The sequence below is a fragment of the Cyprinus carpio genome, chromosome B9 (genome assembly GCF_018340385.1).
Source record: "Cyprinus carpio isolate SPL01 chromosome B9, ASM1834038v1, whole genome shotgun sequence".
NCBI lineage: Eukaryota > Metazoa > Chordata > Actinopteri > Cypriniformes > Cyprinidae > Cyprinus > Cyprinus carpio.
In genome coordinates this window covers 20,313,398-20,325,779 of record NC_056605.1, presented here as the reverse complement: position 1 = coordinate 20,325,779, position 12,382 = coordinate 20,313,398, and the positions used below count along the sequence as shown (strand labels likewise).

General features: G+C 39.5%; 1 protein-coding gene across 5 annotated transcripts in view; it reads left to right on the top strand.

Annotated features, from left to right (window-relative positions):
* The window catches only part of LOC109063762 (sodium leak channel non-selective protein-like), an 80,104-nt gene that overhangs the window by 20,185 nt on the left and 47,537 nt on the right, over positions 1-12,382 (top strand). For all 5 annotated transcript variants that reach the window (XM_042731401.1, XM_042731400.1, XM_042731398.1 and 2 more), the window contains 2 exons: positions 9,373-9,504; positions 11,309-11,476. In XM_042731401.1, the coding sequence (XP_042587335.1) occupies positions 9,373-9,504; positions 11,309-11,476 (300 nt within the window). The remainder of the gene's footprint in view (positions 1-9,372; positions 9,505-11,308; positions 11,477-12,382) is intronic.

The following is a 12,382-nucleotide window of genomic DNA, read 5'->3' as shown; positions in this document are numbered from 1 at the left end:
ATTGTTCTTATTTGTACGCTCAAAACTGAAAGTGTAATTTAAGTTCTTTTCTGGGTTATCAGGAGAAAATACCCCAAAACGCGTATACGCGTTAATCGACTTCAGAGGGTTAAGTTCCTGTCTGCTAAGACAGCGCTCCTGACCGTGTCCACTTCCATCAAGAGAGTCAGGGACCTCCAAGCATTTTAGATGAGCGAAAAGTGACAATCAGGTTGTGAACCTGCAAGCACTGCCCTTGGAGGAATCAGATCCAGCCTTGGCATTGCTGTGTCCCGTAAGAGTTCTGCACATATACCTGGACCGCACCCGGAGCTTTAGAAGCAGCAGAAAGGGAAGGCTGTCTCCAAGCAGAGGTTGGCCCACTGGATAGTGGATGCCATCACTTTGGCATACCAATCCCAAGCGTTGCCTTCTTCTTTTTGTTGGTGCATGGCACCTCTCTGGCAGACATCTGTAGAGCTGCGGACAGGGCGACACAGTGAACACCTTCACAAGATTTTACAGTCTCAGCATTGAGCCAGTTTCTTCCAGTGTGTTGGGTAACAGGTACGTGGTAATCAGGTAAGGCAATCCCATATGTGTATTCTTCCACAGTATTTTTCCCCATGTTTTTCATTTGAAAGATCATTCTGTCAGTCTCTGCTGGCAGTCGTTCCATCCCTACTCTCAGGTAGGACCTGCCTCAGAGACCCATTTCATATGTAGTACTGCCCCAGGCCTAGGTCAGTCCATTCAGTGCCTCCACATGATACCTACCTGCGGGTAGGATGTGTCCTCCGTAGCGCCTTTCTCCAGAACACTCGCTTCCCTACCGTTACTGCCGAGCTGTAACAACAAAAAGTAAAGACTTGAAGCAAATCTTTGCCACAACCTCGAACCATCACTGGTGGCCTTGGACAAGTTCTCGGTTCATCAGCGTAAAACCTGAAGAGTGGATGCACCTGTCGCCTATTTATAACCGTATGCACGGGGAGTGGCTCAGGTATGTGAAATCCACTAACCATATTTCATTGGCGGTTTCTCTTAAATTCAGAGATGATTGGGGCTCCCAAGTTAATTCCCTAATGTCGTCACAACATAACATCTCTGTTCCCTCCATCAGGGAACGAGGGTTACATATGTAACCGAGACGTTTCATTATGTGGTTAAGGTTAATGAGGTCTGTTGATCTCTTCTCCAAAGGCCACCTTGGTGTTAATTAGGCCTCTGCATTTGCTTATGTTATAATTGCACTACAGCTCATGGATTCTTTAAGTTCTTCAAAGTGAAAGATTTCTTGTCTTGAGTTTTGTACTTGTTCTTAATGCAAACTTTTTTAGAAGTTTTAATTCAGACTCTAGATATAAATGTCTCAAAAATAATATGTTTCAGTGGAGTTTAAATCCTTACCTTTACAATAGGGGATTTGCAATTGTACTTTAATAGCAGAAAAATCAGTTGAGTGTGCATATTACTTTACAGACTTTTTTCAGGCTTTGACAATAGACCTTGATAGGACAATACATTTATTTATTTTTTTATACTTGGAGCTCAGAATAAAGTAAATGTATAATAATTTGTTTATGCACGCTGCTTATGTTAATTTTTGGTTAAGACAAAAACTCAGATTATTACAGAAAGGATGTATCTCTTGACATGGTATTATGTTGTTGAAAGTGAAAGTGACGTGACATACAGTACAGCCAAGTATGGGGACCCATACTCGGAATTCGTGCTCTGCTTTTAACCCATCCAAAGTGCATACACACAGCAGTGAACACACACACACCATGAACACACACCCGGAGCAGTGGGCAGCCATTTATGCTGCGGCGCCCGGGGAGCAGTTGGGGGTTCGGTGCCTTGCTCAAGGGCACCTCAGTCGTGGTATTGAGGGTGGAGAGAGCACTGTACATGCACTCCCCCTACCTACAATTCCTGCCGACCCGAGACTCGAACTCACAACCCTTGGATTGCAAGTCCGACTCTCTAACCATTAGGCCACGACTTCCCCCACGACTGTTGTTCTAGTCAAAACAGTGTTGATTTGTCTTTTTTAATTCTATACATTTGATTAATGTGCTAAATAATCAGTTTTTGGGTCAAAACAATTCAAACATTCTTCAGAATATCTTTTTACACAGAAGAGAGAAAGTCAAAGATATTTGTAATGACATGAGAGAGAGCAAGTGATGACAGAATTTTTATTTTTGGGCAAACCGACGTTTTAATGTGAATGTTTTTACAGTAAGATTATATATAAATATATAAATACTGTTTCTTACACAGAAACAGTATTTATGTGTAATTTGGTTTTGTTTGTGTATGTTTTTTGACTCTCAAAGCCTTGATTTCCATCCACTTACATTATATGACTGAAAGACTGCATCGGTTTGTCTTAAAAAATTTTGTTTGTGTTCTACTGAAGAAACAAAGTCACCTACATCTTGGATGTCCTTGGGGTAAGCAGATAAACATAAAATTTTCATTTTTGGCTGAACTATTCCTTTAACACAGCTGGTTAGTCATTTAGAATTACAATACAGTTCAATGAAGAGCAGTTTCCTGATCATGCAGTATCTTTCCCACTCTGCAACTCTGTGCTAAAATCTTCAGACGTTGTGACTGATTACCCTTTTAATCAGAAGGTCCCACCCATAGAGGAAACACCTTGGCTTCTGCAGTCCATATATAGAAGAAACCCTCTATTACCTCACCTCCGACCTTGCAACACTAATTTCTCCCAACGGACCTATTTCTCCCAGCCATAAGCATGCCTAATCAACAACCGCAGCTGTGATGCTCAGAACCCAGCCCGTCTGCATCCCTAACCCAGTCTTGAACAGTGGCAGGAGAATCCTGGAGGACAGTCAGCTTTAATTAACCAGCAGGTCCCAGACAGAGCATGAATCACCTCATTGCAGTAATAACTTCGATAAGCAGTGGGATTTGAGCACTGCTTGTCTCCCATCAGCTATTTTTTTTCCTATTTTCTAATTAAACAATGGAGCAAAAGTGTCAGGGTATGCCTATGGAGTTCACAAAAATGCTTTTGTAACACTTAGTTTGCTGATGACTTAAATATGGTTAGATGTGCTGTTAGATGTGCTGTAGGATGCTTCATTCTTTGCTGATCTGCTGTTGAAAGACAGGTAAACTCTCAAAGAGTTTTTCCATATTTTAAGATTTTTTTTTGTTTTTAAATAAGCTGCATCTACTTCATCTTTCTGTTCTTTGTTCTTCTTCTCCATTCAATTAGAGTGCATAAAAGCTGGATTTTTCCCTTTAAATTCAGTTTAGCTTAAAGGGACAGTTCACCCTAAAATGTATTTCTGTTCACTCATCTTCACATTGTTCAGAACCTGTATGTTTTTTTCTTCTCTAAAACACAAAAGGAGATGTTTAACAGAATGTTTATGCTGCTCGTTTTCATATCAAGAACATATGGTAAAGAACAGCATACAATTGGTGCAAATGCCTTGTGTGCTGTTTGTGTTATTTTCCAAGCAATGAAATTAAATGGGGACTAAAGCTTTCAAGCTTTAAAAAGGACATAAAACCACCATAAAATTATCAATAATTGGTCCTTATGAATTGTGTTCAAATTTCTAAGTACAGTAGCTTTGTGTGAGAAACAGTACAGTTTGTAAACAGTCATTCAAACTGGTTTTGTGAACTGAATTAACCAATTCTTTGTAAAGACAAAACAAACAAACAATCAAATAAAAATTATTTGCTTATAAATTCAGCATAAATGTGTTGGCTACCTTTTTCCTGAGCAGTTAAGGCTAGGGCGATTATAAAGTTTTCAGTGAATAACTAAAATTTCTCACCTAAAGATATTGTATGACTTCAGAAGGAAAAGAGGGCACGAGGATAAATTTTAATGCTTTTATGCTTTTGCATTCTTTTTAAGCTTGAAAGCAACAGTCTCCATTTAATGACATGTACAAGAACAATCAGCACATATTTCAAACTTTCTTCTTATGTGTTCCACAAAATTTTTTTGGAATGACGTGGGTGAGTAAAATATTACAGTTTTGGGGGAGCTATTCCTTTAAGAATGAGTAAATGTTTGGTCAAATGCCACTGACGTGCACTGAATGATAAAGAAATGTTCTTCCCTTTGATTAGTTGCTGGCTTTGATTCTGGATCAGAACTGATGAAGCATGACAGGCACCTTACTGTAAAGAACACTAATTGTGTGTCAGCTGACGGGTGTAAAGCCTGAAGTTTCAAACATGCGAGAAGGAGCTGTAACAAGATGCTCTGAATGTCTTTTTGGAGAAAGATTTGGAGCATACAAATTGGGCTGCATCAAATGCAATGAAATAGAGAGAGAGAGGTGCATCCCGCCCTCACAAAGGTTGCTATTTAATTGATTGTGACAGCTCTGCTAGATATTCATGTGGCACCAACAACATCAGAAGAAGTAGGCCACCACACCTTGAGTGCATTGACAGTGCTGTGTTTATGTTCTCCATACAAGAGAAATAGGTGTCACATCACAGACGAGTCTTCAAGTAGACAATGGATGAATTGCACAAGCAAGCTCTCAAACCCTGCAATAAAACATGCCTTCCAGAAAGCCAGGAACATTTTTTGGATGAAGTCAAGGTCCCTGAGAAAATGGACTCACCTGTTAGTCCCCCTTCAGCTGAAACACCCTAGGGAAAACCAACATCGAGAAGCTGAAAATGTCAAACTGCTTTGTCATGTCCCATAATAGTCATAGAGGCTGCTCGCTGAATTCTGAGCTGTGATCCCAGACCAGAGCAGCAGACAGACCAGACTGCCACTGTCCTTCTCTCATCTTTGTCCCTCGAGATATACTGTAAGACACTAGCTGCATTTCCTGGAGGAAAAATGTGAAGATGCAAGGGCTTTTATAAACAACTTCTTAGGGGATTTCCTGTTTGATGTCACAAGGCATTGGGATCCACCTGCTTTCTATAAAGACTGAAGTGCGATGATGAAATCAGATGAAGAGCTTTTCCGGAACCATAGCTGATATTGCCTTGAGCAAGTAACTTTTTCATATTTATTCATACATATTTTAATACTTTACATAGTTGTAGAATTGTCATGTTTTGCTATGGTGTGGGAACACAGAGATAGGAACGAGAAGACCAGGAGTACAAAACCATGGAATTTATTCATATCATGGGGAATCACACATAGCACAAGGAGTAGACATCAACAATACCGGACACTGGACTAAAGACAGGGAACACCATTTATACACTGAACACGATAATAGGAGGACGAGACATACCCGGGATCAATCAAAACAAACGGGGAACACCTGGAATGAGACAAATTATCAACATGAGGATGAAAACTGGACCACAGAGCAGAACAGAGTCTGACATAACTTAGGACTCAGACTTGGGAGGCCATGGCAGAGCAACCTCCAAAGCCGCGGCCCCAGCCCCGGCCTCTATGGTTGGAGCCCTACTACCCACGCCAAAAAAAAAAAAAAAAAAAAAAAAATTGGGGAAATTTACGGGCTTAACAGGGGATCACGAGTCCTCCCTGGGTTTAACGGGGAAACAGGAGCCCTCCCTGGTCTTAACGGGGAAACAGGAGCACAGCAAAGCCGACACTGGAGTGACCTCTTGGGCTGGAGCTGACACTGGAGCGATCTCTGGGTCAGGAGCTGACACTGGAGCGAGCTCTGGTGGAGCAGTTACGTGAGGGCGCTATGGAAGGCATGTACGAGGAGCAGGCACTGGAGGGCACTCTGGAAGGTGCTTACGAGGAGCGGGCTCTGGGGCTGGAACCGACACTGGGGCCACATGAATGCTTGGCGGGCTTGCCATAATAATGTTCTATGGGCTTGCCACATGAACTGCCAGCTGACTTGACTTGGGACCTGCTGGCTGATTTGACTCGAGACCTGCTGGCTGACTTGACTCAGGAACTGACGGCTGACTTGACTCAGGAACTGACGGCTGAGGGGTTCCGGATTGGGATTGGAGACTCTCCAGACACTCTCCATCCCGATCCAGAACATTGTTGCAAGGGATTCCCCTTTGAGGGAGCTGGTGAGGGTGAGAGGCACGAACACTCGCAAAAACGATGGGGTCTGGACTCGCCTGAGCCAACGTGACAAACATTGCTCGTTCCTTCTTTTGTGGATGTGGAGGAATGCGTGGAACGAACAGGGAAAATTAAACACTTGAAAAAAGAAGAAGATTGGTGGTTCTTTTTTGCGTTGGTTATGATCATTGCGTGTTTCGAAGTTTTAAAATTATGGCTACTGTGCGGGAACACGGATAGAGGAACGAGGAGACCAGGAGACCAAAACCAAGAAATTAGCACACACATAGCACAAGGAGTAGAAATCAACAATACTGGACACTGGACTAAAGACAGGGAACACCATTTATACACTAAACAGGATAATGGGAACACGAGACACACCTGGGATCAATTAAAACAAACAGGGAACACCTGGAATGAAATCAATAAGGAGACTGACACAGAGGAGACTTTTATGAGTAAATACTTTAATTTAACATACAATTCAAATTGACTAGTTGTTGAGAAAACTATACCATGTGAGGACTTATAGTGTTCAAGACATTAGCTTTTTTAGATTTCTTTACTGCACTTCAAAAAGAACCCTAGCAGGGTTAGAGACGGTTTAATTGCCAATTACAAAAACCGTTACCTTCCATTTACAACATAAAACATAAGTCTAAGGAACCGCAGCCAATATATCTCTCTGGGCAGATGGACAACCTCTGGACAGAAAGAAGAAGAGAAAATCTGTTCTCAGATAATCTCTTCTTGTATGCCCTTTTTGCTATTGTCTTTCCAAAGGCAAGCTTTATTTTGAAGGTTGTATGTGGTGTGGGGCCGCATTGTTCCACATGTGGCCCAGTCTGGCTGTCAAACCCGGAGGGAGAATGTCTCTTTTTAAGTCTCTGCCTATGAACCCTGCCACATAATCTCTCTGTCTTTCACCTCTCTACTTAATAAACCATTTTCTATTTACTTGCTGTCTTTTGCTTTTAGTGACTAATGTTAAAAAAGTGGTCTGTAAGGAAGGCAGGACCTCCCCTAAATGCTTTAGCTGTATATAAAGTAATAAAATAATACTCTATTTTAATTTTATTAGATAGATATATCAGTACAAACTAATTACGCAAAAGCAAGAGCTCAATGCTGTTGTAGACTGGTTTACCTCCTTCTCTCTCTCTATTAAAGATGAGTTTAATCGCTTTTATATAATTGTTATTGACTGTTTTGTCTGTTCCAAAAGATGTGGGATTCTTTCTGTTGGTCTTCCAAAAGGTCCTTCCTCTGTTCTTGTCTTCTCTCTCCTCTTCCTCTGTTTATTTATTTATTTGTTTGGTCTCTTTTTCATTTCCTCTCTCTCCAGCTCATTTGAGATTTTCCACCCACCCACAAGCTGTGTTCATATATTTGGACAGTTGAGTGTACATGTTGCATTTTATCTGCATCTCTTTGGTATGTCTTCTCATTGTTTTATAACACATAAATGCACCCAAGCTGTGAGCACTTATACAAGTTAGACCGTGTCATCCACTGTGTCATGACACCGCAATGAACTAGATATTGTCTCTCTGTCATTGGTCATGTTGAGTATTTCCTACATAGCTGGTGAATTGGAGTTAAAGGTTGCGTGTTTACGTTTTGTGCCACTAGGGGCACCAAGCAGAATTTTAAGGTGAAATAGAAATATTGCTTCCAAACAGGTTTCCCAAACACTCCTTCCTGTCCCCTGTCTGCCAGTACTCACATTACTTTGAAGCATTGCAAATTATGTAAAAGGGTCAGAAGTACCATATATTTTAGGTTTATTGCAGACTATTTAAAAATATGCAAATATATAAGTTATTTCAGAGTGTAATGAGACTATACACATCATTACATCATGCGCAATGCTTTATGGTAGTGGGTGGTTTTTGTTGAGCTCTGTTCCCCAGATTCCTGTTTCCATGGCAACAATAACTTCTCTGGGTAGTGGCTCTCCTTCAGAATTGTGGGTATTGTATTTTACCTGGAATTCCACAATAATAATAGTTATAATAAAAATAATAAAAATATTTAAGTTTGCTTGTAAATATATGTCATCACAAAAAAAGCTTGAACTTGCACTAATTTTCTGCATGGAGTAATTGATTTTTTGTGACAGTTTTCCAGTTCAAACCATAAAACAGGTATGGACCCATCTGATAATACAAATATCACTTGCTTTAAATTAATACTGCCTGCCGCTCAATGAATATTTCACTCACATTAATACAAAATACAGTCTATGAAAATTTCATTTGCTTTTTTACTTTTATGTACTTTTAGTGATTGGGTGAGATGGAAAATATAACTGTGCGATGACAATAATAGAAATGTACTGTTAGTAATAATAGCAAAGCTGTTTCTAATAAAATCATGCTAGGCAGGTATAGTATAAATATATATTAATAAACACATTCTCATTTTGTCAGTAATTTATTTTCATATCACTCCTGTTTGCTTGCTTGTTTGCTACCTTTATGGCTTTAATATGTTGTATTTGGTACTCAGAGACCCATGATAACAGCTCCAGAGACAGCTGTTTATCTAGAATGCTGGCTTCCAGACACACAAAAGATTATGTCTTATTAGTCAGTGTTTTTTATTCCATCACTGGAAGAAACTTGGCAGAGGCAGGAGTGCGAAGAAATGGGCTTCTGGAGCCTTTTAATGGCAATAATAAGAAATATCTAAAAAAAAAAGAAAAAAAAATATAGTGCTCCGAATGTCATGTTTTGTGGTAGGAACATTTCTTTATAATGCTGCTTGAGTTTAATGTTGTTTTTCAAATTAAATACCTCCATTTTAATTCATCAAATGTTGCAGCTAACTTTTAGAGGAAAAAATACCTGCCACAGTCTCAACTGGAGACATATTTCATGGGCAGCAGACAGGTGGCTCAGTCTGGGCTTAAATTAAGTTGTCTTTTCTGCCTCATGTTCCTTGGTCTGTAATGAGTCTGAGATGGGTGGCCTGCTCAGGCAGTGAGGGTCCATTTAGTTGGCTCAGTCCTTACTGTGATTAAAGGGTTCCATTATACAAGAGTGGAGAATCAAGTGGAAAATAATGTTCTTCCGGCAGCTACACTCAGTATGAGGAAGCAGCCAGCCTACTTGTTCAAAAGGGAGAATATACATCTAGAGACATTAAAAGCAAGAGAAAATGTACTGTACCACATAAATAGAAAAAAATAAAGAAATTGCTCAGTATGGCAGCTCTAGGAATAGAAGTTAAAATATATATGCACAGTTGACAAAAAAATTCTCTGCACTGGCATGCCTCAAAAGGACTTTGTTAGCATGTCGTTAAACTAACAGCATCACTGTGTCTGATCTTTTTCTCTGCAGCAACTGATGCGATCTTCAGTTTTCCACATGTTCATCCTCAGTATGGTGGCTGTTGACGTGATTGTAGCTGCTAGCAATTACCACAGGGGTGAGGACCATAAACTCACCAATGATGAGTTCTACCTGGCTGAGGTAAAATCTGTCAAAATCGATTCTTAGAAACTTGAAACTTGTTCTACTTGTTTCTTTTTTAATGTGTGCAGCAATTTCACAAAAGCACAATGAGTTTTTGCTGAAACACAATGATTATTACCAGTTTTTAAATATGATATATTACTGATTTAATTTGAGATGAAAGCACATCTGTTGTTTAAAGGTATAGTTCACTCAAAAATGAAATTTCTGTCATTAATTACTTGCCCTCATGTTGTTCCAAACCCGTAAGACCTTCGTAAGATCTTCAAAGGGTCGGAAAGCTCTCGGATTTCATCAAAAATTTCTTAATTTGTGTTCTGAAGATGAAAAATTTCTTACGGGTTTGGAACGACATGAAGGTGATTAATTAATGGTAGAATTTTAATTTTTGGGTGAACTATCGCTTTAAGTTCAAATTCAAGTTTTTTGTCATTCCGCTATATGTGGGATAGAAATTTTGTGCCGCACAAGACCACGGTGCTACATATATATGGACATATAATCATATAAAACAATGAAATATATAAACCCATATAAATGTACATATTTACATATACCTATATAATCAATGTAAACATATAACCCATATAAAACTACACATAGATGTAACTCAGCATAACTCTGTAACTCACCCCTAACTGTAGATAAAATACCATTTAATAAAATGCCATACAGATTATTTTATTTTATGTCCAATTTTTGGGGTAAATTGAACAGAGCTAGAAATACAGAGCTGAAAATTATATACAAAAATTACATTAATTTGTAATTTCTTATAATTTTTAATTAAGATTTTATCTGGGACACAGTATATATCTGATGCCTAAAATGGATGCCCCAGATGTTACTAGTCACACCCTGATCACTTTTCATGCTAGGTGCTATGAGTGCTGCATAATTTGTATCCCACTGTGAAAACCTTCACATATTTTACAGATATTCAGTGTCAAGAAGCTACTTGATAATACACTTTTCTAGGATGAGTTTTCTGCGCTTTCTTTGTCTTGGCAATGTTTATTAGTTTTAAAAGACACAATTTTGCACTGTTATCTTGAGTTATGAGATGAGCAGAAGAACCCTTATATTGTTATTGCACTCAAACACATCAGCAGATCAGATTTTGCTGAAAGCTCATATATACATATCCTCATCACTTTCTGTCGCCTTAAAAACCCTGAGATTAAATCAACTGAGTGACAACGTGGGCGCAAACAGCTTGTGGGCAACACTCCATTTTAGCGAGCGCCGGGTTGGTGTGTGTATGTGTGTATATATGTGTCCTGTTTGCCACGCACTGCCTCTGCAATCAGTATGCAGGTGGCACAGTGGGAACAAAGACAGATAGAGGAGTGTGGCCATCCGCCCACTCCAAGCTGAAAGACAGAGATAAGGAGGAAGAGGCACCCCACATATTCACAGACCGATCCATCTCATCATTAATCCATGCTGCTCTTTATTTGGATCAGACCAAATGGGGGAAAACTGGGGAAATACTACTTATGTTTTCCATCGTCTGTTGACATTCCCGTGCCTTAATGCACCTCACTAAGATTGATTCATTTCCCATTATGTCCTTCCTATATATTCTATCTTATACATGAAAAAGCAGAGTTATTATAAATGGAAATGGTTCTTTAGCCCTCTTTGTTTGAATGTGCGTGTATTCACATACGTGTTCCCTTTGCAAAAACCAAAGGCTCTAGGGATACTTAAAAAGCAATTACTAAGAAATGGGCACACAAGGAACAGCTCTCCATTATCATGCTTCCTGCCTCTCATTGTCTCTTTCTGTCATTTTCAGGTCGCCTTCACTGTGCTGTTTGATTTGGAAGCCCTGCTGAAAATCTGGTGTTTGGGCTTCACTGGCTACATCAGTTCCTCTTTACACAAGTTTGAGTCTCTGCTTGTAGTGGGCACCACCCTGCACATCTACCCTGATCTCTACCACTCGCAGTTCACCTACTTCCAGGTTAGAGATTCAAAGATAATCTAGAGCTAGTCATCACTGAAATCTATCATACAACTACTCAAGCAAACCTGCAATGTTTGTGAAATCAACTTATGGTGTAGGGTTGGAAGCTTGTGACGTGAGACCAATAAAAACATGCTACATTTTAGTAACATCTGATAGTAGAAACTTAGTTTGAGGTGATTTGATTTGATTTCTCATTCACTTTGCTAACATATTACCATGCTAATTTTTAGACAAAAAGACAAAATACGGTCTCTGTAAATCTTAGATCAGTTTCCAGACATTATTGATTCTGATGGTAACGTTTTGACAAAATACGTTATTTTTACTGAGGCCATGACACATGCAGCCACAGCGTTTGTAAAAGGCTCCCTGCATGAGTGCAGCACCTGCTAGATTCTGAGATGCTAATCATGCTCTAATGCAGGGTAATAATGCATACTGGTGGTCATGGCGGAGCTGTTTTCATACATCTCCAGGCAGCTGCAGGGAATGGGAATGGATGAAGCCCGCTCACGTTGACAAGCCTCATTAAGGACACAACCTGCGCTCTCCCTCCAGTTTTCTCTCAGCAGGAGGGGCGGAGCTCCAGCCGTGAATATTCATATCCTCCCCTCATGTCTGGGCTCATTATGAAGCTGCCATGAAAAAGACACATGATTCACCATGAGCAGTCACCATGTTAAATTTGATTTGTAAATAGCATTCTATATTTTTCCATCATTAGTGAAATGAGTCATTTTTGCAAATTGCAATGTCTGGCTTCAAACTCATATTCTAAAACTTTTTGAACATAATTATTATACTTTGAATTAATGAATGTTCTGAAATTGTTTTTATTTTTATTTTTTTTACAACGTTTATTAACTTGTTTACATTTATGTTCTTGAAGATGGTTTTTTG